The sequence below is a fragment of the Aquila chrysaetos genome, chromosome 5 (assembly GCF_900496995.4).
Source record: "Aquila chrysaetos chrysaetos chromosome 5, bAquChr1.4, whole genome shotgun sequence".
NCBI lineage: Eukaryota > Metazoa > Chordata > Aves > Accipitriformes > Accipitridae > Aquila > Aquila chrysaetos.
In genome coordinates, this window is record NC_044008.1 from 37,762,379 (window position 1) to 37,786,757 (window position 24,379).

At 52.4% G+C, this 24,379-nt stretch overlaps 1 protein-coding gene across 3 annotated transcripts in view; it reads left to right on the forward strand.

Annotated features, from left to right (window-relative positions):
• The first annotated feature begins 4,667 nt into the window (after positions 1-4,667).
• LOC115341754 (mucosa-associated lymphoid tissue lymphoma translocation protein 1-like) overlaps positions 4,668-24,379 on the forward strand; it is a 30,259-nt gene continuing 10,547 nt past the window's right edge. Inside the window, exons 1-13 of one of the 3 annotated variants that reach the window (XM_030015158.2) lie at positions 4,668-4,812; positions 5,451-5,551; positions 5,858-5,976; positions 6,305-6,458; positions 7,126-7,346; positions 8,782-8,878; positions 10,987-11,013; positions 11,833-12,036; positions 17,612-17,789; positions 21,489-21,563; positions 22,157-22,284; positions 22,535-22,666; positions 22,812-22,963. In XM_030015158.2, coding sequence (XP_029871018.1) covers positions 5,542-5,551; positions 5,858-5,976; positions 6,305-6,458; positions 7,126-7,346; positions 8,782-8,878; positions 10,987-11,013; positions 11,833-12,036; positions 17,612-17,789; positions 21,489-21,563; positions 22,157-22,284; positions 22,535-22,666; positions 22,812-22,963 — 1,497 coding nt within the window. In that variant the 5' untranslated portion in view covers positions 4,668-4,812; positions 5,451-5,541. Of the gene's footprint in view, positions 4,813-5,175; positions 5,552-5,857; positions 5,977-6,304; positions 6,459-7,125; positions 7,347-8,781; positions 8,879-10,986; positions 11,014-11,832; positions 12,037-17,611; positions 17,790-21,488; positions 21,564-22,156; positions 22,285-22,534; positions 22,667-22,811; positions 22,964-24,379 lie in introns of those variants that run through there. The other 2 variants (XM_030015157.2, XM_030015159.2) reach the window with 2 other exon arrangements.

Below are 24,379 nucleotides of genomic sequence, written 5' to 3' on the forward strand. Positions count from 1 at the left end.
TGAGTAATAAAATGGGATTTATTCTTGTTCTGCCTTCGTCTTACCTGTCAAGCTGTTGTATTGCGTGCCGCAGGCATGTCACTGGTGGCGCCGCATCTCTCCGGCACCGGATTGACGGATGGAGCAGATTTGCTGCGGATCGGCCGTCTGCCCATGACTGCACAGCAGCGATTGCTGCAGAAGTGGGAAGATGATGGTAGAGAGCTCCAGACCGGGAAAGGCAACAGGCTTTGAGCTGATCCCCCCTGGGCAGGAGAGGTAACGAATGCGGCAGCAAGCAGCAGAGCAGGCGATAGCCGTGTGGATCACTTGGTGCAGGACACCCCTGATTCCTCTTCCCCAGCAAACACTGTGATTTGGAAGGTGACTTTGGATAGGGACAGGCACAGGGGTATTCACGGACATGCACAGTGTGTACATCACCTATACAGGTACAGGGGCGTGCACAGAGGCACGCAGTATGTGCACCACCTGTGCAGGGGCACGGCGTGTGCACAGACACACACACACAGTGTGTGCATCAGGTTGATACAATCCAGCTTTGACCTAAGCTGTTCTTGTCACTGGTATATCAAACCTCGGCCCAAATGGAAGGAGTGGTTACAACTTGAGCCAAATCTGCATGTGGAGAAACTGATGTCCACCAAGAGAATTGCCAAGCCCAGCAGATGCCCCCCATGCCTGGGCATTTGGGAAAGCAGTGACATCTGTGGGGTTTGGGGAGAAGTTTGCAGGGAGAAGCGGTGGCTGTGGGGGATCCAGCCATGCAATCTAGTAAAGCGGTGCTTGCAGACAGCACCAGATCCAAAGCCAGGACCCCCAAGTAAATTTTACTTTCATGTAGAGTTTCTTGGATCCTGTTGACCTGTCAGAGTCAGCGTATACTGGGTCAGCAATTTGGGTTTTGTGGTTGCAGTAGTTATGATGTGGTCCTAAGCACTCCAAATCTGGATTTATCCAGTTGGATGACAGTGGCCTGATCAGACTTGTAGTTCTTTCACACAAGGCCCAGTGAAATGCTTTTCTCAGCTCCGATCGCAGGATAGTCTTGCATTTGAGCAGTGTTTTGGACGGAGCCTTCTGTCATCTCAGGTGCAGGTATTGGAGTTTATTTGCTTTTTGCAGGCCACAGTGGCAGGTGATTACATTATCAGGCATGTAAATAGCTGGATTTGTGATACCAGAGAGGATACTTCGTCTTGGCAAATGCAAAGGAGATGGACCTCAAAGACATTTGGAGGTGGTCCTAGGAAATATGGGGAAAGAAGGTGGTCCCAGAGGACTGACGGAAGATCTCACCTTCACCAGGCAGTAAAAGAGCAGATGAAATTGCATAAAACAAACGTAGTCTGATCCACAGGGGAAACAACGATACTCATTTTCGATAGGCAGCAGTGGGCTCTGTGTGGGCCAATGTCACTCAGGAATAATCCGTCTCAAACAGACTACAGTAGACCTGAAAAAAATCCCAAACTCGCAGAAGGGCAGCAAGGATGACCAGAGGTCCAGACTGGCTGCTGCATGAAGAATAACTACATAGACTGGGACTCTTCAGCCTGGAAGGAACAACTGAGGTGCATATGACTGAGGTATACACAGCTGTGAGGGAGAAGGAGAACAAGACCAGGGGCATCGCGTGAAATTAGCAGGAGGTAAAATCAGTAAGAGGGAGATGCTTGCTCCCTCACCTTGGCATTAAGCTGCTTCCACACATTGCTGCGGCTGCTCAACGTCAAGAGGGGTTAAGAAACCCCATAGGACAAATCTGTGGAAGGAAAATCTCTTGAGGTTTCCTCAGGACAAAAATACTACCTTTGGTTCAAGAAGTCTCCGAGCTACAAAAGCATATTCACTGTGTGTATGCTCCAGTCTCACACCCTTTGCTGTGCCCTGGCTGGTGCACAAATGTGGGAGGCAGGATGCTAGGCTGGGAGGACCCAAGGTGGCATTCTCCTGCTCCCATCTCTTTCTCTGAAAGGAAGAGGACTTTCAGGTCCCACAGCTTCAGGAAACCTGAATTCAAGTTCCAGCAAATGAATTACACGTTATTTTACCATCTGGTCACCGTGAGCCCTACCTCTCAGGGTGTTGATCTGATAGAGCAGAGCCCAGACCATCTTGAGAAGGGTGTCCAGAACAGACAGGTCTCTGTGTTGGACCTGGAACTGTGTCTGGTTTCAGACTCCCAAATGTGGGAAAGACACTTACACACTGGAGTGAGTCCAGTGAAGGCCACCAAGATGGTTAAGGGAGCTCAGGAACATTTCATAGGAGAAGAGGATGAGAGAAACTGGGTTTAAGTCTTCAGGGGAGGGCTAAATGGAGACCTCCTTGCTTTCTTCAACTACCTCATGGGAAGGTGTGACCAGACAGAGCCAGACACTTCCCAGAGATGCAGAGTGATAGACTGAGAGGCAACAAATGCAAGTGGCAAGGAGGAAAGTTCTGATTACATGTTAGGAAAAGAAATTGCCCTGTGAGCGGGATCGAACAGCACAACAGTGTCCCAGAGAGGTGAGCAATCTCCATCCTGGGAGACAGTCATCTGTGGATGGGGCAAGGTGTGGAGCAACTGATCGACCTCCTGCTTGGAGCGGGAGGCTGTACCAGAGACCTCCAGAGGTCCCTTCCCAGCCTAGTCATACTGTGGTGCTGTGCCTTACCCCGGTAACAGAGGGAAACCTGGATGGTGAGCACATGTTTAGCTTGACTGTGGTGAGACAAAGCCTGCTGTGGTGTTTGATCCTCCCCCCAGGCACATGGTGGATGTATTTTTTTCCACCCTTTCAGGCTGTGAATGGTCCTTGTGCCCATTGCCCTGCTGAGACAGAGCTTCCTCTTACAACATCTGCTCTACCATCTTCTTGTTCACAGAGTGACAGTGCCCTCTGCTCCCGTCTCCATTTGGAAAGGCACTCTCTCACCATTTAGTTTTTGAAGCCTAAGCCAGTCAGCCACAAGGCTTCAATCCTTGTTAGCAAAGCTTTCCTCCGCTGCCTGCAAATCCAGCACTGACTCACAGCAAGAGTCGCAGATGTTTTCTTACTCCTCTCACACAATATATCCTTCCCTTTCCCACCCTGCACGCGTACCTGTAGGTTCCTCCCTTTCTAAAATCACAGGCTTCTTCCTGCTCTCCAACATGATGTCAGCAAGCTCTCTCCCCTGGTTCTTCACCAAATATTCATGCAGACTGTGCCAGGGCAGGGCTCTTACAGAGGACAAGTACGATGGACTTTTTGTCTAGGTATTTGATGGAGGATGCTCTCTCTGAAGTCCAGAGAAGCAGTCTGTGGGGAACGCAGTGACCACCGGCTGTTTGAAGAGATGCTGCATCAACCAGAAGTGTCATCTTTAGCTCTGGGAAAGTGTTGGGGTTAATTTAATGATCATTTTTATTAGCTACCCGCACTGCATTTATAACTCTGCATCATAGGCATGACATGGAGCTGCTGGCACATACTCAGCCAGAACCTTCATTTGCAATCCATTAATACGTTTATTTTAAACCTGCAAGGGTGTATTGCCAAATGCTTGGCTGGACCCTCTAGAAATTGAGAAAAAGGAGGGTCTGTGTGATCTGGGGAGATGAGCACAAAGAAAAGTCTTATGAGTCTATGCTAAGCATCACCTTCCCTGTATCCAGGAAAGGAAAGGACCAGTCCCTGTAGGAGCAGGGATTGCTCTGGGTCATATTGGATGGACAGGGTGTAGCACGTTTTCCTACCTTTGCAGGAGCGCAGCGTGACTGTCCCATCCTGCACAGAGGAAAGGACGTAGAGGGAGAAAATCCTTTCTCCATACACCAACTGTGTTGGGTTTGGCTTTTTCCTACCATCTTCTTCCCCACCCCTTGTAAGAGAAAAGCAGCAGGTAGAGGTGCATCCCTCAGCCTTGCGTATTCCCTCCAACCCTATGGCATGGCTCAGCTTTGCCCTGGGTTCCCTAGGGAACCCTGCGGAGGTGATCCATGACCGCTCTCAGCCACAACTGCTTCTCTCCACCATCCCGGAGACCTGCCTGCGCCCTTCCACACTGCCACTGAAGGCAGCTGGGAGAGGCATCCCTGATGGCCTTGCTTTTCCTTGGTCAGCCCCCTTCATAGCCACTGCTGCAGCCCCAGGGGAGAGAAAGATCAACAAGGGAGCAAGAGTCCCTCTCACAGCTTCTTCTCCAGATAGTCCGTGGTCCCCCTTGTGCTGAAGTCCTGGTCCCCGTCACTCCTGGCACCATGGGGACCTGCTGCCCACCTGGGGAGAAGCCAGCCTGGTGGGAATTTGTCGGTCCCGGGGCTGGGAACCCGTCAGTGGGGCCCCTCCAGTCCTGAGCCCAGACCTGCTTCGTCCCCTTGGCTTTGCGTCATACTCCCTGCCCGGTCACTTCAGAGTTCTTTGGGAATGACAACAAATGACTCTCTGGTCACCCTCCGTCCTCTCCACTCGCCACTTCCAGCTCCTTTCCAGGTGGTCCTCCCGCCTCTTGAAAGGCGAAGAGTTTTGGTTTGACGAGCCTGACGTTACTTGCCGTGACTTTGCAAATGAAAGTCCTGACGCTCACCGCCACGTCGTTTCCCCTGTGGGAGCAGGCCGTCCCCGGCCATCCCAGTTCTGCCCCATCCCGGATGGGCTTGTGCAACCTCTGGGCGGGCTGGCCCAGTGCCACTTCCCCCGGGGCCCTCGTGATGCCTGGCCCAGCCGGCGGGGATTTCTCGGAGGAAGCGGCCCGGTGGGGTTTCTGCCCGCCCGGCGGAGCAGGGGCCGCAGAGCAATGGCTCCGCCATGAGCCTCGGGGCCTGCGGCCCCTGGGAGAGAGGTGAGGGCAGCCGTGGGGCGCGAGGGCGGCGGGCAGGGCGGCCGTGGGGAGGGGGCGAGAGCAAGGGTGGTCGTGGGGACGGGGGCAAGGACACCCGTGGGGAGGACAGGACACCCGTGGGGCTGGGGGAGAGGACACCCCTGGGGATGTGGGCGAAGACGGCTGTGGGGAAGGGGCGAGGACACCCGTGGGCAGGGGAGGTGGGGGCGCCTCCTGCAGCGTCCCCGTCGGAGCGGGCCGTGCCGTGCCGTGCCGTGCCGCGCCGGGCCTCGACGGGCCGGGCGGTGCCGAGGGGCAGCCCCGGCGGCGTTCGGTGCCGCCCCGCCCGGTTTCGCTGTGGCGGCGGGGCGGGCCCGGCGGCGCGGAAGTGCGGGCCGGCGGGGCCTTCCCCGGGCCAGGGGGGGCTGGCGGCAGGGCAGCGCGGGGGCCGCGGCCCGGCCCCGCTCCGCTCCGCTCCGCTCGGGGGGAGCCCGCCGAGGCCCCGGCCCGGCGAAGCGGACAGCCTGGAGCCCGGCCTACCCGAGCCCGGAGGCCGCCGTGCCCGCCCGCCGCCGTGCCGGCTGAGCGGCCCCCGCTGGACGGGCCCGAGCCGCCCCCCGGCCCCGAGCTCCGAGCGCCGCTGTCCCGCCCCGCCGCAGGCGCCGCTGCTGCCGCTGCTTCCCCGGGAGAGGAGCCGCCGAGGGCCCGGCCGGCGGCCGCTGAGGCCGGGAAGGAGCCGCCGGCGAAGCGATGCAGGAAGGTGAGCGGCTGCCGGGGGGCCAGTGGGAGCTGGGCCTGGGCGATCCCCCCTCGCCCTGCGGCGCAAGACGTGCTGCCGCCCGTGCGTTTGGGCCCCAAGGGACCACCCAGAAAAGGCCGGTGGCATCCCCTGGGCGCGGGAGGCCGAGCATCCCCCCCCCCGCCCCGTTTCCGAATCTCCCTTCCTCGTGGGATGGGTGCCGGGGCCTCCCTCTTGCAGGTCGGTGTGCCCGGCCACCAGCTGGGAGCGAACCCCTGGGTTTCGCCTGCTGGGTTGTTTCCACCTCCGCATCCTGTTTCTCCACAGCCATCGCGATCACCGAGCAGCCGGTCTCCGTCTCCGTCCCTGTGGGATACTCCTTCGCCCTGCGGTGCAGAGCCGAGGGACGCACGTCGCTGCAGTACCAGTGGTTTTGTCAGCACCAGGTAACGGTGGGAGCAGAGGTGGCCCTGAGTGGGGCACCAGGCTGGGTCGCTGCCCGCGGTGATGGAGCTGGCCTTCTGCGAGCAGAGCTGGTGGGAGCCAGGAGGCTAGGAGAGGGGGATAGGACGCGTGTGCATGCCGAGGGCTTCGGTGGATGCTGGGGTCGGGGGCGTGCAATGGAAAAGCTCCTTCTCCTGCATCCCTGCAGCTGGAGGAGGGGAAGAAACCAGGGATTTCCGCTTTTTCTGCTCTTACAAGGGGCCTGCTGGTGCCGCCTTCTACCAGTGATGAGGGGGGACTCGCTGCCCACCACCCGTGTTTTCCCTTTAGTCTATCTGCCGCCAGATTCCTGGTGCCACCAAGCAAGACTTGCCCATCACTGCACAGCAGACCCAGCTCTACACCTGCAGAATCAATGACCTCAACAAAAATGCCGTTTTCTCCGACTGGGTGAAGGTGGAGGTCCATCAGTGTGTCGCCAGAGGTAGGAGTGTGTCTTCTAGCTTTTCTATATTTTACGCTTCGCCCACCCTTGCAACAGTGATCCTGTGCGGTCCTCAGGGCACTGTGTCGGTCCAGCTCAAAAGTCGCAATACAGAAGGATTGCTCCAGCGACATGAGTCTGCAGGTCTAAGCCAGACCTCTGCGTCCATCCTCTGGATGGTTCAGGTCCCTGTCACGGTCCCAATAACTCCGGCTGTATGTACCTGCTCCTCCTGCTGATCACTTGCCGTAGGTTTCCCAGAGTTATACTGGGTGTTTGCCGGTTTGCCTTGGGCAGAGGGGCTGGAAGAGGCAATCTGGCTATTTCAAGGCTGAGCAAAAATAACTCTGGGTGTGGTTGACCTCAGCACATTGACTTCATGCTTGGCAGGACAGGGTGAGCATCAGGTTTGGGAAGCTAGAGGCAGGGCTTTGGTGTGTCATTTACTGTCACAGGTGTTGCTCTCAAGGATTCCCTGCTCCCAAAGCAGAAAGGTGCAGTAGTGATGCTGCAACCGCGGTCATCCTGTGGGACAGCATCTCTTGGTGCAGGTGGAAAAAGCTCGCTTTTCTGGCAATATGCACAGGGTCTTTTACAGGGCGAAAAAAATGACCATTGTTTTCTGTCCATGTGGAGGGAGGACCAATTCTGTGTCACTGCTTTACAGGACTGCCCCCTCAGCTCTGGCGAGGAGAACCAGTCATCGTTCTCAACCCCACCGAGCAGAGGGTGGAGGTGGGGAAGCCGCTACAGCTGCAGTGTGCTGCCATGGGGGTCCCAGCCCCCAGCTACCAGTGGTACCGGAATGGGAACCTGCTGGAACACCAGAAGAAAAAAAAACTCTGGGTAACGTTGCCTTGGGATAGTTCAGAAACTTTGGCTGCTGAGGTGGGTGATGGGAGAAGCTCGTTGCTGGATGGTGGGCATGGGACAGCCTCAGAAGCCTTGCAGAGACTGCTGAAAATTGTGTTATTGTCATCCTGAACATGAGAGGTGGCAGTCCTTAAGCCCGGCTTGTATCTGCCTGTCAAGATTTGGGTATGCTTTGATCTGTGTGAGCAGGTGAATGCCAGCAGAAAGCAGTCCCTCCTTGCCTGTCCTCCCTGTCTCTCCAGCCCTTGAGAAGCCTCCTCGTGCTCATCTTTCCCTGCCATGTTGCAGGGTTGTGAGAAAGCACTCCACGTATTGCCCCTGTTGCTTTGATAGCTGACTGAAGGACTCCGGGTGAAGAGGGAATACGTTTTATGGGCTTCTTTCAAAGCTGTGGATATTTCTCTAAGAAGTAACCGATTGATAGATGCATCAAGGGCTCTCAGCACGTCTCGTGCCTTTTTGCAGCAGTGGCACAAGAACAGCTATTGTATGTCTGCGCAGGGGACTGTGGAGTGATGGAGCTGCCTTCAGGAGAGCTAGAAGGAAAAGTGGTTAGTCCCGACAGAAAAGAGTCAGGGAGACAGCAAAAAGTCTGGGTTTATTTTGGGGCACTGGCTGAATGTAAATCAGTGCTGTCTTCTTGAAGCAAGAAGGGCAGATTTCCTTCTGGGGCATCGCGTGAAGGGTAACGAAGACAAGACATCCAATCTCTTCTTGGTAGTGGTAGATGATATTACAGCAGACAGTGGCCTCAGACTGCACTTTTCACGGGGAAGTTCAGGCTGGGGATTTGGAAGGGGTTCTTCATTTGGAGATGGGTGGTGCTGCACTGGAGCCAGAAAGGCAGCGAGATCTCTATCCTTGGAGGTTTTCAGTACTCGACTAGACAAAGCTGTGGCCAACCTGACGCAGTGGTGGCTTGTGTTCCTCTCTGAGCAGGAGCCTGGGCTGGAGAACCACAAAGGTCCTCGCCAGCCAGTACTGTTCCGATTCTTGTCCCGCATCAAGAGAGATGGATAAGAGTAGAAAACTTGCCAGAAGAGAGCAATGGGCATGATCAGAAATCTAGAAAATGTCACCTAAGAGGAAAAACAGGCAACCTTCTGATGCTGGCCAGGCAGCATTCTCCGAGTGTGGCTCTTGAGGCAGAGTATGGCTATGACACAGGGTTTCGGGGCTGCTGGAGAAAGAAGGGAAGGCATTTGGGCAGAGGATTCTTGCTCTCTAGAAGCTGGGGTCAGCAGCAGACTTCAGCACGTGGCCTTACTGAGCTTCTTAGAAAGACAAAAGTCATGGGAAATCTTGGCTTTGTGAGGCAAGAAATGAGGACTCGGCAAACAGCAAGAAAAAAGACTTTTTATTCCAGGAACACGGGTGCCTTTGGCAGATACTGGCTGGGGATTGCACACTTTCACCATAAATAATGTGATTTAACTTTTGATCTGTCTAGATCACCCATGCAAAGATCAGTGACTCCGGCACATACCTCTGCTGTGCCTCCAATAGCCATGGAGAGCACTGGACCAACGCCGTGGATATTCACGTAGGTGAGCAGAGCCAACCCACGTCTGCTTTGCTGCAAATCACCTTCTAGCATGAAAACTAATTAGAGGGCATAAATGAATTTAGTGCTGTTGCCTGGAAGCGCCGAGCTGGTAAACAAGGAGCCCAGTGCTGGTGTGTTACCCTGCGGCTCAATCGGTGCAGAGGAAGCTGGGCTCTTGGGCATGGGATTAGGAGAAGTAGGATGTGTGGCTCTGATACTTGCACCTTCCCCTGCCTTGGACGGATCTTGCACACTTTTATTAACAAAAAGAAAGGCCACCGGTTTTAAATACTCCTTCTGCAGGGAGCCAAAGGTAAGAGACTTCAGAGTAGAGAAGTAGCATGGGGCTCTGCAGGGAAGCTGGAGTGTCCTGGCAGTCCTGTGGCGGCTGTCACGGGAACAGCCTCCAGACCGCAATTTCACACCCTGGATATACTGGATACGATGATCTCAGCAGAGCTGCGCAAGCCCTGCCGAGCAGCGGGCACAGGCGTCCGTCAGACTGTGATAAATAGGATTCCTTGGTAACAGGGTTCAGAGGTAGCGAGGGAAGTGGTGTCTGTAAAAGAAAAAACCCAAAACCCAGTGATCCACTATATTGTGGCGTGGGATGCTGCTGGGTTCTGCAGTCTGTCAGAAACCTGCCACCTTAGGGCAGGTTGAGTGTTCTCAGGTGCTTGCTGTGGTTTTCTTGCCTTGCCAAAGTGCTGGTTTAATAGCTCCTCAGCCAAATCGCAGCAAGCTCCCATGCTAAAACTCATTTACAGCCTTGCTGAGATGAAGTGGTGCGCTCAGATGCATATTGCTGGAGAGAGTGTTTATTTTGGGAAGGTTCAGGTCCCTCGGGCTGGCAGCCCAGGCCTGATGCTGTGTGAGCTGACAGATCCCGGGGAGAAGATGGGTCCCTAGAGCCTCGGGCATGCTCCACCTTCGGTGTGATGGCCACTTTGGCTTTCTGCCTTTGCCCTGCTGTGGAAGAAGAGTAGCACAGGCTAGCTTTGCTGGCTCTTTACTCCATCTAGAGATTTTTCTATGCCATAAGCTTCTCATCTCACCTTTTAGGCTAGCTTTAAAATTGCTCCAGAGTGCAGATTGGTCCTGTATAGCCAGAGGGTGCTCTCCCTGCCTCCTTGCAGCTGGCAAAACAGCATCCAGGGGGACAGGCAGTGAGAAGGGGGCACCGGATTGGGTTGGGTTCAAAATGTTACAGCTGAGTAGCTTTAACATGCAACAGGCAGCTCTGTCACAGGCAGAAAAGGATGAATGGGCTTGTTCTGATGGCTTTCCAGGCACCCCTGGTGCAGGAGCAACACTGGTTCAGGTGCTCAAGGTCTTCCAGACCCATAAGATTTATGCAATTAAAAATATGCTCTTAGTTTCTTTTTTTAGAGCCTGTAGCGTTTTAGGGCTTTCTCCTGGGCTGGACTTTTTTAAATTTTTAATTTAAATAGGAAAAGCTGGAGCTATTAGGGTAGTGATGATTTTAAGAGGCTGAGAGCTCTTGGGAAGGAGAGCTTGGGGAGCTCGTGACAGAGAGTCACATTTGGGGTGCTAAAAGAGGGGGAAAGGCAAAGCAGGGTGGTGGGTGGGAATATTACCACAATCAAAAGCAAACAAGCGGCTTCCTCTGCACTGACAACTCATGGGGAGAAGCTCTGTTTTGGAGCTTATGTTAACCTTCAGTCATTGTGTTTTCTTTGCTTCTGCTGCAGCAAGGGAGTGGGCAAGTCACCTCGGGAAGCGTGGCAACCCAGGCAGGGCTGGTATGAGTAGCGCAGACCTGCTGATGGGTACGAGCTCTGCCGCGCTGGCGCTCCTTCCCCTGGCCTGCCACTTCTCCAAGCTTTGCTTCCCAGCTGCTCAGGATTTCATAAATCAGGCAGGCTTTCATAAATCCTCCTAAAATCACCAGACCAGTGTCTTTAAGGTTAGCAGTCAGGCTGTGAAGAACTTGCCTGAGGAGTGTTGCTTGTGCCAATGCTCTGCGGTGTTTGACCCGGCTTTGCATTGCTGGGGGATGTTGGAGCTGGTTTCAGACCTGCGATGGGAGCTGGCACTGGGGCGCTGGGCGCTGGGCACAGACTTATCATTTCCCTCTTTCTTTTCCAGGTACAAGTCGCTCTGAAAAGTATTTTGGTGAGTACTGTCATCTTTTCTTCTTGAGCAATTACTCCCTTAATTAGAAGCCAAGCTCCAGGGTGGATGGGAGGACAGTGCATAGGAGTGCTTTTCCTGCAGAGACCGCTTCAAGCCTTTATGTCCATATTGTCACAGGCTCTGGGCTTTTGGGATCGGAGCTGCAAGGCACAGGATGAGTCCCATCCCCTGCCAAGCCCTGATCGGTCTCAGCAAGTGGAGTAAGATTACTCCTAATGAGTAACCCAGTCTTGACCTCTGTGCGGGCAAATGAGTTTAAAAGTGTTGTTCACATGACACCTTTTCCCTTCCTTGAAATACCTCCTCGGAGCAGGGCAAAGCTTCTTGCTCCCACCTCTGCTGAGTGCCATAAATCTGGTTTTCCTACAGTGGAAGGTGGGCATAAAATGAAAGCAGGAGCCCGGCATTTCTCTCCTTCAGCCCTGTGGGGGAAAGGACCTCTTAGCCTGGCTCAATGCATCCTCCTCCCAGGCACTGCTGGCACGCAAGACCTGTGGTCATGGTAGGACAGGTGCCGAATAACCTCAGTAGCACAGATCCTTCTGCACTCCTGGGATTTTGGCTGCCAAGTGAAAACTTTTGAAGTCTTTCTTTCAAAATGATGGTTTGTGTATTTTGTCAAAGTGTTCAGAAATCCAAGGGCTTTCTGGAGGGCACTCCAGGCTTGTAGCAGTGTAGGGTCTGTCCTTCCTGCCTAGATGTAGGAAAAGATTTCCCGTATCCTCACTCCAACAGAAGGAGGTGAGACCTTGCCTCCTGCTGAGCATCTACAGCTTTGTCACTTGGTGTTTCTTTTAGCTACAGGCAAGATAGCGCTTTTAGTGGGCAACAACCGCTACCAGCATCACCCCAACCTCATGGCTCCCATCACGGATGTGTTTGAGCTGAGTCGTCTTCTGGAGCAGCTGGGCTTCCAGGTTGTCTCCCTTCTGGATCTGAACAAGGCTGAGATGGTCACAGCGGTCAGTCGGTTCCTGCAGCTCCTGGGGAAGGGAGTCTATGGTAAGGCAAAGCCAGCCCAGCTACCTGCCAGTGCTGAGCAGGCAGCAGCCGATGTGCAGGTAGCAGCGGTCGATGCCAGGGAGGAGCAGGCATTTGGCAATTTTCTGAACAGCTGTTGAATTAAAAGAGAAGAAACTGAACTTTCCTTTGGAGGGAACAAGGGAGACTTGCAGTACAGTCTGCAGTGGTGCCAGGCTTGGCAGAATTCCCTAGATAAATGCCATTCAGTTTTGGCCAGGTTACAGGCAGGCAAAGTAGGTGTTTCTCCATCACGTGGCTCACCTCCAACTCCAACAACATGGTTTCATGCTGAGGGTTTGGGGAGCCAGCACTTCTGATGGCGAATGGGGGGAGGTGTTTTGATTTTGCCTTAGATGACAGAATTGAGGAGATTGACTGTTGATTGCCCCCACCACTCTCCTTTGTGAGGAGGGGAGCTCCTTCTGAGCCGTGACGGCTACAGCTGGCCATGATGTCCTTGTTTCTCTTTCCTGATGGTCTAATTTGGGCCTCTGACAGTCTTTTTGCAGAAAGCATTCCCACGCACAGATGGCTTTGAGGTTGGGCTTTGAGCTTATCGCACACTGTTCTCAGCAGGAAGCATTCCTCAAACACAAAACCAACCAGCAGATCTTGTGGGTCTTAAAGCAGGTGTTCAGATTTTCTGGTGAAAGTAGCTTCTTTGGGGTTTCTGAGATTCTCTCAGCCCAACAGATACCCTGAAAACACCTTGCAGATGTTTTTTTTGCTTCCAAACCTCAGCACAAGGCTTATCTTCACTGCCCTCTCAGCTGTGTGGCATACCAGGGCACTCAGACAGTGAAAATCAGCATGAGCCAATTCCAGCCCAGCACTCAGCATGAGGTTTGGAGTTTGTGCAATGGATAGGGACACGGCCACAAGTGAAATGCCGCAAAGCCACCTCATTCCAGGAAGCACTGCCTCACTTGGGGAGGCTGAGCTGGCAGGGGAGGGCAGTACATGGTTGTTGCCACTCCGGCCAAGCGCGTCATCTGATGACAACATATTCCTATGACTTCACTTGCAGCTTCCTTTTGTGGTTGCTCTCTGAAATCCCCTTGCATCTCAGGCTTTACTGCCTTTCCCAGGCCAGAGTCATCCCTGGGGGCTGCTATGCTTTTCCCACAGTGCTGCCATTTCTACCCTCTATCTGTGGCGCGTGAGGACCAAATGGCATTTTACCCATGGCACGTCCCTTGTTTTTGTAAGCGTCGGAGAGAAAAAAGATTTGGAAATGGCAAACCTTTAATGCTGTCATGCCTTATTTAAACTTCTAGTGCTTTTCTGCATTCGTGGCCGCTGATCCTTCCTGGCAAAATTGATTTTGTGCACTGGCAGGGAAAACATTAACAGCTGAATTACTGAACCTTGATAAGCTTCAAGTGTTTGCTAGGCATAGCCTGCTCCGGATGGTGGTTTTCTTTACAGCTTTCTAAGCTGAGTGGTTTACTATTATTTGGAGGCAGTGAACCCCAGCACAGGCTGGTCCCAGCAGCATGATTGAGTTCAGGACTCTTGCCATAAATGGTGGCATCCAGACTTAATGGTGGGGCATTGGGTCAGTCTGCCTGCTGATTGCCCCATCTGAAGTGTGGTGCCTCTCGGTGTGACCTATCTTCCAGCATTTCTTCAACTGTTTTCCTTACATAGAATTAAAAGAACCAGGTGGAGTACAAATCATTGAAATTAACTTGTCTTGTTAATAAAAATGCATTTAGAAGAAGCTAACAACTCCTCCTAAACCTTATGTATCAATTTTTCAAGGCACTAGCTCCAGGATAAACATCTAGAACTGACTGAGAGGTTTAAGATTCACTTAACTCATATGCATGGGAAGATGGTGGTGAGACAGCAGCTCCAGGAACAATGTAGGCAGCCTGTTAAAACCACAAAGACCCCAGGGGTGCCTGTGGTAGCCAGTCCTGTACATCCATGTGTGTGTGTCAGACATGCACCTGCACCAATCCTGGTGCTTCTACCTGGTTTTTCTTGCTCGAGGAACCTGGAGATGCCATCTCCTGCGTAGCAACCACCACAGCTGAAGTCAAGAGAGCTTTGTGTGGACATACGAAGCAGGGAGCTGGGAGGAGAGGGCTGACTGGTGAAAGACTGTCACTGGGCTGAAGTGAGAGGCTGTGGTCTAACACAGACACACCTGTCAGCAAGCCCGAGAAGTGAGGCTGGCTGTCTTCTGAAGTTTAACTCCAGCAGCAGAGATGCTGGGGCATTCATGCATCTTTCTGCTGGTGCAGATCAGAAGAGAGGATGTAGCCATGCGGGTTAGTGTTTGAGCACGGTGCTTGTTGTTGCTTCTAGAGTTTTATTTAGCTTCAGGATGCTGATAAGAGCTGAAGAAGATGTGCCTGACCTCCCTAGCCCTCTTTCTTATCGCGGGACTCTCTGGATGGCTGGCCCTCCCTTGCGTGTCCTTACTGACCTGTCTGTGATTTACACTCCTACAGGTTTTGGTGGGAAGGGACTTTGGAGTCATCAACATGAGGTCAGGGTTGGCTGTGGCTCTCCTTATCAGGTCTTGAAGACTTCCAGGCATGGAGTCACTGACTTATCCACCTGCCTGTCCCAAGCTGCGCCACTCTCCAGGGAAGTCTTTCCTCCTGTCAAACATGACCCTCCATGGATTGGTGTTTGTTGCCCCATGTTGTATGGTCCATGCCAACAAGGAGAGTTGGGCTTTGTTGTCTCTGTAACTGCCCCTCCAGGAACTGTAGGCTGTTATTAGACCTTCCTCCACCTCCATGTCTCCAGATCATCCCAGCCCAGCTCCTTCCCCCTCTCCTCCCAGGCCCTGGGCCCCAACATGTTGGTAGCCTCTGCTGGCCTTTTTTGAGCTTCTTCACCTTCCTCCTGAACTGAGGTCCCTAAAACTGGACACAGGATCTACGTGGGGTCTACTCAGGTCCAAGGAGAGTAGTGACAGCTATCCTGGTGATCCTGCATCTCCTAGTGTAGCTCTGCCACGAGCCAATTCTGGCTCGTCTTCAGCATGGTGTCCTGCTGTGACCCTAGGCCCTTATTTCCAGGCTTACTGCTCAACCAGTACTCAGCCTCAGCCAAAATGCTGCCTGGGTTTATCTGCCCCAGTGCAGGACTCTGTCCTTCTTAGTATTGAACCTTCTCTGAGATTTCTCAAGCCCAGAGCAAAAACTGGCTTTGTTTTCAGGCACAGGAACGTTGTATGGCTGCACATTCAAGGTGATCCAAAGGCTTCTCTAATTCACCGTATGGAGGTGGTGGCTCATCTGGCTCCTTTTCCTCCAGATCTCCTCTTAGAAAAGCTGCAGAGAATTTTTGAAGGCCCCAAACATCACCTGAGTGGTCTAATTATGCAACCCTCAGGCGAATGAGGAATCTCCCCGGATGTTATTTCAAGCATCCTAAAAAGTCCCGAGTCAAAAAAATAATGTCAGAAATGCAACGAGAGCAGAAAGTTGCGAGTTAAATACTAGGAATATGCCGTCATGCCTTAATTAAGACACATACTGACATTTCCTCTATTATAAGCAGTGCCTGGAGCTTCCCCTTTTTAATTTGGTACTCGGAAGCTTGTCTCTGATTAGCAGTTTTGACTCACAAGATGTGGGAAGAGCATTGAAATGTTAGCTCAGAATAAAAAAACCCTTTGCTTCTCTAGGCAAATTGTTGACTTTCCTGTTCAGGAGGAGAGATTAAGTCCAGGAGAGGTTTGCAAAGTTGCTCAGCTGACGTGAAACTCATGTCTTTTTTGATTTGAATGCGAGTCTTTGTGATTTATATAGCGTGGGGAGCACTTGGCGGTGCATTCAGGGTGCATAAAAAGACCTCAAAAGTTAGAAGATTTAATGATTGAATCATTCTTTGTGGGCTTTTCTGTAATATTTCAGTTTTTTCCAAGTGTCAGTGATGCTGCCTGGTAACAGATGTCATCACCTCCCTTTCACATACAGGAGGAGAGGCAGAGGGATGAAAGCCATCAGTGCTCAATGACTTGAGGGGCCAAACCTGAAGTGTCTGCATCTGATTTTTCCAGACGGCTTCCTGTTTTATACTCTTTTATAGTCTCAGGAGGGTTTTGTGGCTTTGATTTGCAAGTTATAAAAATTTAAAACTTCTGCAAATCAGAGCCCACTGTCTTTGGCTGGCGATCCACAAGAAGAGGAACCCAAACCTTGTGGGCACCTGTGAAAACAGCCATTTCAGTAACTTTCCGTCATCCCCTGAGAATGGAAACCAAAGGTGACTTGAAGCCTTTTTTACTAGGAGATCATGCTTTCCATCCTCCATACGATGAGATCATGCTTTCAGTCCTTCAGCTCCCGCCCCGTTAACTGCATCCCTTGCAGCATCAGAGATCAAAGCGAGCGTCCTGCGAACTACAGGGCCAGAAACAGTAGAGGGAAAATAGACGAGAGGTTATTCGATGAAGTGCGGGCTTTGGCAGCAAATCTGACTGAAGAATTTCTCCTACTTTTGCCTCTTAGCCACTTGTTCCCATTTCTGACCTCTTGTGCTTCACTGTCCCTCAATTGCGGTAGTGCAACTGTTTGCGTCACCTCGCAGAGCTATTTTTAACCCATTTCAGTTCCCCGAGTTGGCTTTCGCCAGCGTCCCCCAAGCAGTTGCATCACTGCTGGGAAGGGGTAGCCAGCCACTGTGCAGTTTCCTTTCAGGAGGCTACAGCTCACATGGGGATCTGTGTGCAGAAGGAAAGCCCTTTGTCGAACACAGGGGTCAGAGAGAAGCACCGGCTTGGGCCATGCCGAGCTCCTCAGCACTGGCTTTCCAAGCTGGATATCCCCTTGTTGCTATCTCTTGTGAAGGCAGAAACCATTACTAAGTTTTTTCATGTGCTTAGGAGTAAAACTCAAAACCAAAATTCTTGTTGGGTATTGGACTTCCCACCAACACCTGGATGAGTCTGACTCCTCTCCTGCCTTATGGGGCGGGTATCTGGTCTGAGGTTGTTGAAGCATGTGGTCCACATGTTCTGGACATCTGGAGAACTCATCTCTCTCTGTCTCTATCTCATTTTTCACCAGCTTATAGATGTGTAAATACAGGCAGACCTTTAAAATCTGGAGAGTGTTTCCCATCACCTAATCCCTTGCTAGTCTCTCCTCCAAAACTAGGAAGCTGAGGAGCTTCTCATTTAAAAGGCTGTTATTGTATTTTTCATCACGGTAAAGTACTTTGTCTGTTGTCATATTCTTGCAAAGAGCTGATGATTAACCAAAACTTTGTGCAAAAGTGGTATTCAGCCTGGCAGATGCCGACCTTGGGTGTTGTAGCACAGATAGTTACAGAAATGTGTAAACCCAGTGACTTTGGGATCTCCTGACAAACAGTTCAGGGCTGCTTCCAACTCTGCTGAAGGGAATGGACTGGAAAAAAGTCAAAATTGTGAGGTCAACATAGCTCCAGTTTCATAGGTGCTACTGGTCTAGGTCTGCCCTGCACCAGTATCCCTTCAGGACAGGAGGTGGGACGTGGCCGTGGTAGCTGGTTACAGACCTGCAGGTTCGCATCGTGACTCATCCTCTCCTCTCCTGGTTCTCAGCTATATTCTACTACGCTGGGCATGGGTACGAACATTCGGGGAGGAACTACATGGTCCCTGTTGATGCTCCACAACCCTACGCCCCTGAGAACTGCATCAGCGTGCAAAGGATCCTCCAGAAGATGCAGCAGCAGCAGACGGCCCTGAACCTCATCCTGCTGGACACCTGCAGGAAATGGTAGGGTGCTCTTTCCCCTTCCTTGCCTGGGATGGGCAGAGCATGATGTTTCGAGGGGTCAGGGGAAACAGCTGCCAGCCTCAGCCCCTGCTTCAGCAGTGAGCTTCTACACAACCACATGGGGTGTTTCCGTGGATTGCCGCGGCCACATCCCCTGTTGTGCTGCTGAGCCCAGGCCTCTGTCAAAGTTTATCAGCCTGTTTCATAAAATCAGCAAGACTGTCAGGTCTTGCAGGATGTCCTGAGAAGACCAGTCGGTCACGTATTTGGTGCAGAGAGCATCAGATGCTGCCTGAGATCTGCTGGAGAGAAGGGGCTGGAGACCCTCCCTTGATTTTTCAGGGTGAAGAAGCCTGGCAAATACAGGCAAGTCGCCTAAAGGCTGCGAAGGGATGGCTCTGCCCTGGCATAAATTGTTGGCTGAAACTCAGCATAGGGTTTGCCTTTTTGTGTTTCAACCTGCTGCACTGAACCATCCGACCTGGCAGGCCGTAGCAGCATCTTGCTGACCTCAGGCTTTCATGGTATGTGTTGCCCATGTGCTCAGGCTGGGACTGTTTAGCTCACCTCTCTTCTGGCTGTGTTTTTGTTAACATCTCAGTCAGAAGAGTGCAACACGAGGGGGAAAATATTTCAAGCTGTGCTACTTGGTTTTTACTGGCCTTAAATGCTTCTGAAGTGGTCATGTCTTGAACTGGGACCCAGGCTGCTGCTGAGGTCAGAGATAAGTTTTTTCCCTCTGTCTGTGGAAAGCCCATCATCCTCTCTTGGCCTGCAGATCTCTATCCTGCAGCTTGTGGGCTGCAGAAAATTACTACTTGCCCATTTTCAGCAGAGGTACGTAGACTATTCCAGTAGAAGCTGTCCTTAGTTCATTTATTTCCATCTCCTGAGGCAGATTTACAGGTCAGAAAAGACCTGGAGGGTAAATGCAGGAAAGTCTCCCTCTTCTTTCTGTGGTTCATGCACTAAGAACCAGAAAGACGACAGGGATTTTGGTACCGCTGCCCTGAAAGAGCTGCCAGCCCCTGGAAAGATGTTAAGTCTTTGATGCCTTTTAGCTGCAGAGGTGGGAACACTCACTTTGAATAGCTTACAAGCTGGCTGCACTGGGAATACCCTGCTGCCACAGCTCTGAGTTGCCAGCATTGCTGGAGCTTGATGTCCCTTGATACCTGCCCTGAATGCCCCGTAGTGAAGCATCCCTTTTCTCCCTTCTTGCTCACCATTGCTGCTGAGAGCAGAGCGTGTTGCTTTCCTGCACTGTCAAATGCTCCCCCAGCACACGTAGCAGCACCTTGCTGCTCTCCCCAGCATGATACCAGGCAGGGGACGGCTTGCAGCTGAGCAGGAGCACCTGGATCTCATGGATGCACTGGTGGAGCTGGGCTAGTATGCCTCTGGGCTCCTGGTAGCCCATCTGAGGGCAGAGTGTGATGGGGAGGTGGCGTGGCAACGTGGAGGCTCCACAGGGATCGCTAATGCAAATGGTGACAATCTATGAAATAGCTTTTGAGCTGATGTCTCCTTTCTTCGTGTTGCCAGCAGTTTCTGTGCTCAGTGGAGTCTTAACGGTGCTTGGGGAAAAGGATGCGGTGTGAGATCTTCTGTGATGTTTAGGCATGGTTGTGCGGCTGTTTTTCTCTCTCCTCCCCCAAACCTCACACTTCTTTCCTCCCCTTTCCCACAGCAACCACAGCACATAGTGCAGTAAGTGTTATCCCCGGGCTCCTGAGGGATTGCTGTAGAAGCTCTCTCCTGAGCTCATTTTTCTTAAGTCACCGTTTCAGCTCAGCAAAGTGTCTGGATTTCATAGTTGTGTGTGTTTACACTGCTCTATAAAACAAGGCTCCTGGGGCCCCCTTTCCCAATACCCTTTTGGTTGGACTGATGCTGCAAGTCTGTCGACAGTTTGCTCAGCCATACATGAACCGGGAGGAGCTGTGTCTGTGCTAAGAGGGATCTCACCCAGAGTATCTCTTCACCCCATATGTTGGCATCAGAAATGCCAAGGCAATGAGAAACACATCCCCCTTTGCCAAGTGGTAGCAGATGTTCAGCTTCAGCAGAGGAGGAACCAGGAACACAGAGCCTGTGTGTAGCCTCATACATTTATGTGCTGATTTTGGGTGGATGCGATTGCCTCTTCCAGGAATTCCCTGATTTATGAGGGTTTCTAGCATGTGCCACTTAGGACAGAAGGAGGACACCATCTCCTATCTGGGATGCAGATCAGAAACAGATTGCATGAGATGTGCTGTGTAACTGAGACTTTTTTTGGGTCTGGAGCAGGAGGGAGCGCTGCCACCTTCTCCGCTGTCAGGCTTCTCCCTGTGTTTGGTCACGGTCTGGAAATGCCGCTGCTGAAGTTTGTCTTCTGCTGGGGCAGGGGATCACAGCCAGCGTTTCCACTGCAGGCACTAGCTGGCCTTGCCGGAGCTGTGGATGCCTGCTGGTGCCATCACAAAAGGTTTGCATCAACTCGTGTCTGTGCAGCATTGGGTAGATGTCCCCAGCATGGGGACAACAGGACCATGGTTTATTTTGGGATCCCATGTCTCATTTCTCCTTGGACCTGGAATCCCAGATTTCTGCATTCATTTAGGAGCAGCTGAGGAGCAGATAAATCTCTCTGCTCAGTGTTCATATTTAGAAGCATACCTCTTTCTCCACATTTTCTCTTCTGATCATCTTTAGAAAACTGACACAGGCCAGATGAATACTGCCATTAAACATCTCCAGACTGCACCACCAGCAGTAGGTAACGTGTTGGCTGCTGGCAATACAACCATCCCTTCTGTTCTTAGCGTGCCAACTTCAGCCTCAGGAAACTGTGGTGGAATTGATTAACACAGAATAACGCTGCCTCTGTTCCTAGCTCTTATCCCTGTGCGATGGGGAACCGCTCCAAGTCACTGGTGTAAACTGGAGACTGCTGGTCCCCATGCTGTTCAGTCTGGCTGCAGTCAGATGGGCAAGGCTTGGCTATTAAGTGCAACCATGATATCTTTTTCGGTGGAAGCTCGGACTGTCACTGCAGACCTACCTGATTTTGGAAATAACAGGGTCTGTGCTGATTGAGCTGCATCTAGACCAAGTGCTGGGACCAGTCTTGGGCTTTGAGACCTGGGTGCGTGTCCTGATCCCACCTCTCAGTGAGATCTGGAGATGTATCAGCCATAGTGTGCTTTGGTTTCCTGGGGCAGAAGGAGTCTGCATGGTCTGGAAGGGACCTGTGGGGTACCTCAGACCCCCGGGACAGGCGGTTGAGCCGTAGCCTTGCTATGTGCACACCTCTAACTTCTTTAGGGACAGTCGTCCCTTGGGCCACAGTGAACCCGTATGTTCTCTGCCCTGTGCTGCTGCCGGGATTTGTTAAAAACCAGCCTCAGAAGGGAGGAGGCATGGTTGCACCCACAGCTCCAGGCTTGCTTGCAGGGCAGGGAGCAGCTCACCAGTGCAGATAGGTCAAAGCTGGCCCTATCTACTAATTTCCCTGTGGTTTGTGTTCTTCGTAGGACTCCTACCTTTAGCCTCTGTTGCTGCTCAAGTAATATGGGTGGTTATATTTGACGTGAGGGTTGATCTTATTGCCATCCATAGGAGATGGACTTGGTGGAGCACATGGGCTCTGTCCCCTCCAGGCACATGCTGATGGATGTCCTCGACACTGACTTGTGCCTTCGTCTCCTCTTCCAGGTACAACCCGGAGTGTGCCCTCTCCCAGGTACAGCCACTGGAGCCCTGGGGCAATACTGTTTATGGCTACGCCACGTAAGTGCACTTTGCCGTCCCCACACCATGACACAGGACCAAATGCTGGCACAGCCATATCTCCTCGCATCCCTTTATGCATGGTGGCTTTGGAGGCTTGAGAGGGCTCTCACCCTCCATCTCTACTGTTTGCTGTTCAGGCACTTCTTTCCATCCTCCTAACATCACTAGTGGCAGCCTGCGCATCAGTTACAGGTTATGTGTGAAGGTGGCATCAGTTCCTGTCATCTGTCCTTCCAGGCCTGAGCCTGATTCCCAAGGTGCCTGTGCTATGAGCAGGTCACCTGAAGCCTCCTGAGATGATGAATGTTGCTTACTGCTCCAGTGCCAGTTCCGCTGGCTTTTCAACTGCTGTCAACCACCTAGGCTGGCAAAAGAGGCTGTGCTCTCCTCTCCCATTCCCCTCCACTGCTTTTTCCCATCCTGTGCCCTTCCCAACCCCTTTTGGGCCAAAACCAAGCACTTAGTGTCATTGCTTGAGGACCTAACTCGGACTCAGCCAACAGAGTCTAGATGGGGTCAGCAAGCCCTGACTCACCCCCAGGGCTTCATACCCTTTGCAGAAAGTTAAAGATGAGTCCTTACTCTTGCAGGAGCGAAGATGCAGAAGCCTATGAGTTGCAGGACGGGGAGTTCAGCTCTGGGATCTTCATGAAGTACCTGAAGAAACATATTCTGCAAGAGAAGAAGGTTACACACATGCTGGAGGATGTGTTAGAAGGTAAGGGATGAGGTAGAAACCACTTGCTTCAGTAGCAGGGGTGAGAAGAGATAGCAGCAGAAACCAAGTGGTTCCGTGCTACCCCATGCCAGCCAGCCATCCCTCCCTAAAAACCAAATCACAGGCTGTGCCCCATGTGAGCTTTTAGTAACCTGGCAGCAGTATGGAGATGTTCATGTAGGGTCTGAAAGGCAGGGAAATAAATAAGGAACCTGGAGTGACCCTTGTGCCTCCAAACTCTCTCCCCTAGACATCGGCCGTGATCCCTTGGTCACTGGGAAGCAGGTGATGGAGATCAAACATACTCTGAAGGAAGCCCGGTCCCTGACAGACCCAATCTGTCCTTTGGGAGCAGCTGCCGAGCACTGGGGACGTGGCTACGGTGAGCCATGCAGGGCGTGAGGAGGGCTACCAGTTGGGGGGGAGGAGAGGGCTGGGGGTCCCCACACGCCTCAGGGACACTGGTCTGCAAGAAGGTGTCAGCAGGACCCTCCAAGGAGCTGACCCCTCTTGTCTTTCCCTTCCAGAGCCTCTGAGCAAAATGGTGACCTTCCCCTGCGGGGCACAGGTGGAGCTCCGCTTCCACCGGCTCTTCTCCAATGTGATGTATGTGTCCGCCAAGCTGCAGCCCCCCCCAGCCCACATCACTGACACCCGCCTCCTGCTCTGCCAGTCCACCGTGAGTCCTCTGGCTGGTCCCCTTCCCCTGAATTCCTGCTGGGCTCCTTTCCCTAGAGCAGAGTTGGGAGGGTGGTTGGGGTGAGCCCAAGGCATCCTGAGGGCTGGGAAAGGCTGAGCCCATGTGGAGAAAGATCCCCTCCTCTGCAATCCTCTCTGCAAACACCTCTTTCAGTGCTCCTTCCATGCATCAGTGCCCTGCAGACTGTCTGCCTTGCTCCTAATGTATTGCAAAAAGGATTTGATGCCAGTTTTAATGCCTTTAACCAGTTGCCCCTCAGACTGATTTCTGGCCTGCCTGATTAAATTATTGCATCTAATCTGATTGAGGTGAAGAGCCTTTCTGTTTTCCGTGTTTGGAAGCAGATCTGGCTTTTTGAATCATGCCTTCTTAGCCCACTGTGCTAATATGTCTTAATGCAACAATATAGTTCTTCCCTGTTGAGCCGTACCAGCTTCCTTGCACCCTTTCTCACACCTTTCCTAACAGACCACATGCCCAGCGTGGTCTTTTCTGGTGGTCTCCATGCCACCTCTAAGGATTTAATTTGCTGCTCCTTTTTGCTAACCATCTTCCTCATTTTCTGTAGTCTTTTTGCTGAAGCATAGCGTGACTGTCGTGGATTTTTCGGCCCTTGTTGCTCGTGGAGGGACGCTGCCCCTAAGTACGTTGTGGTCACTGATGCAGCACGGTGCATCCAGTGAGAGGTTTGGAGTCTGATCCTGCCCATTACCAAGCCGGAGCATCGTTTCCCCTCGTGAGCTCCCTAAGCACGCATGAAAATTGTGTGTGTGTGTGTGTGTGTCTGCATGTGTTTGTGTGCATCCACCCAACATCAGCGATTGTGGGGAAAGGGGGACTCAGCTTCTTGCTCCTGTGTCTGGAGCTGTCTCAAGAGAGATTGGGGAGGCCAAAAAGGGACCCCAGTATAGACAGCGTAGTAGGATCCCCATCCCTATCCTGCTGCATGGCAGTGCTAGCTCACACTGACCTCCAGTGGTGTCTGCTGACGTGGCAGCACATCCACCAGATTGCAATTCATCTGCCCCCCCCTCGTTAGACATCCACAGAGAGGCCACCCACTCTCACCTGTGGGACCACAGAGATATGCATGGGTGTCTGCAGGAAGGCACCTGGCTCCTCTCAGGATCTGGCCAAGCTGGCTGTGTCCTCACTGTGCCAGCCCTCCTCAGGGATGCTGAGGGGAGCTGGGGGACCGTCTGAGCCACACTTGCATTGCTGAGATGCAGGAACTGGAGGCTGAAGTCCAACAAAAACAGACTCGATATGGGGTGCATTTTGTAAGCCCTGGGGAATGAACCCAGGGAGCCGTTTGGTTGAGGAAATGGTAGTTTTCCCACCATTTGCCACATTCTGCTTATCAAACTGACTTAAGCAAAGAGCCTGGGCTTGCTG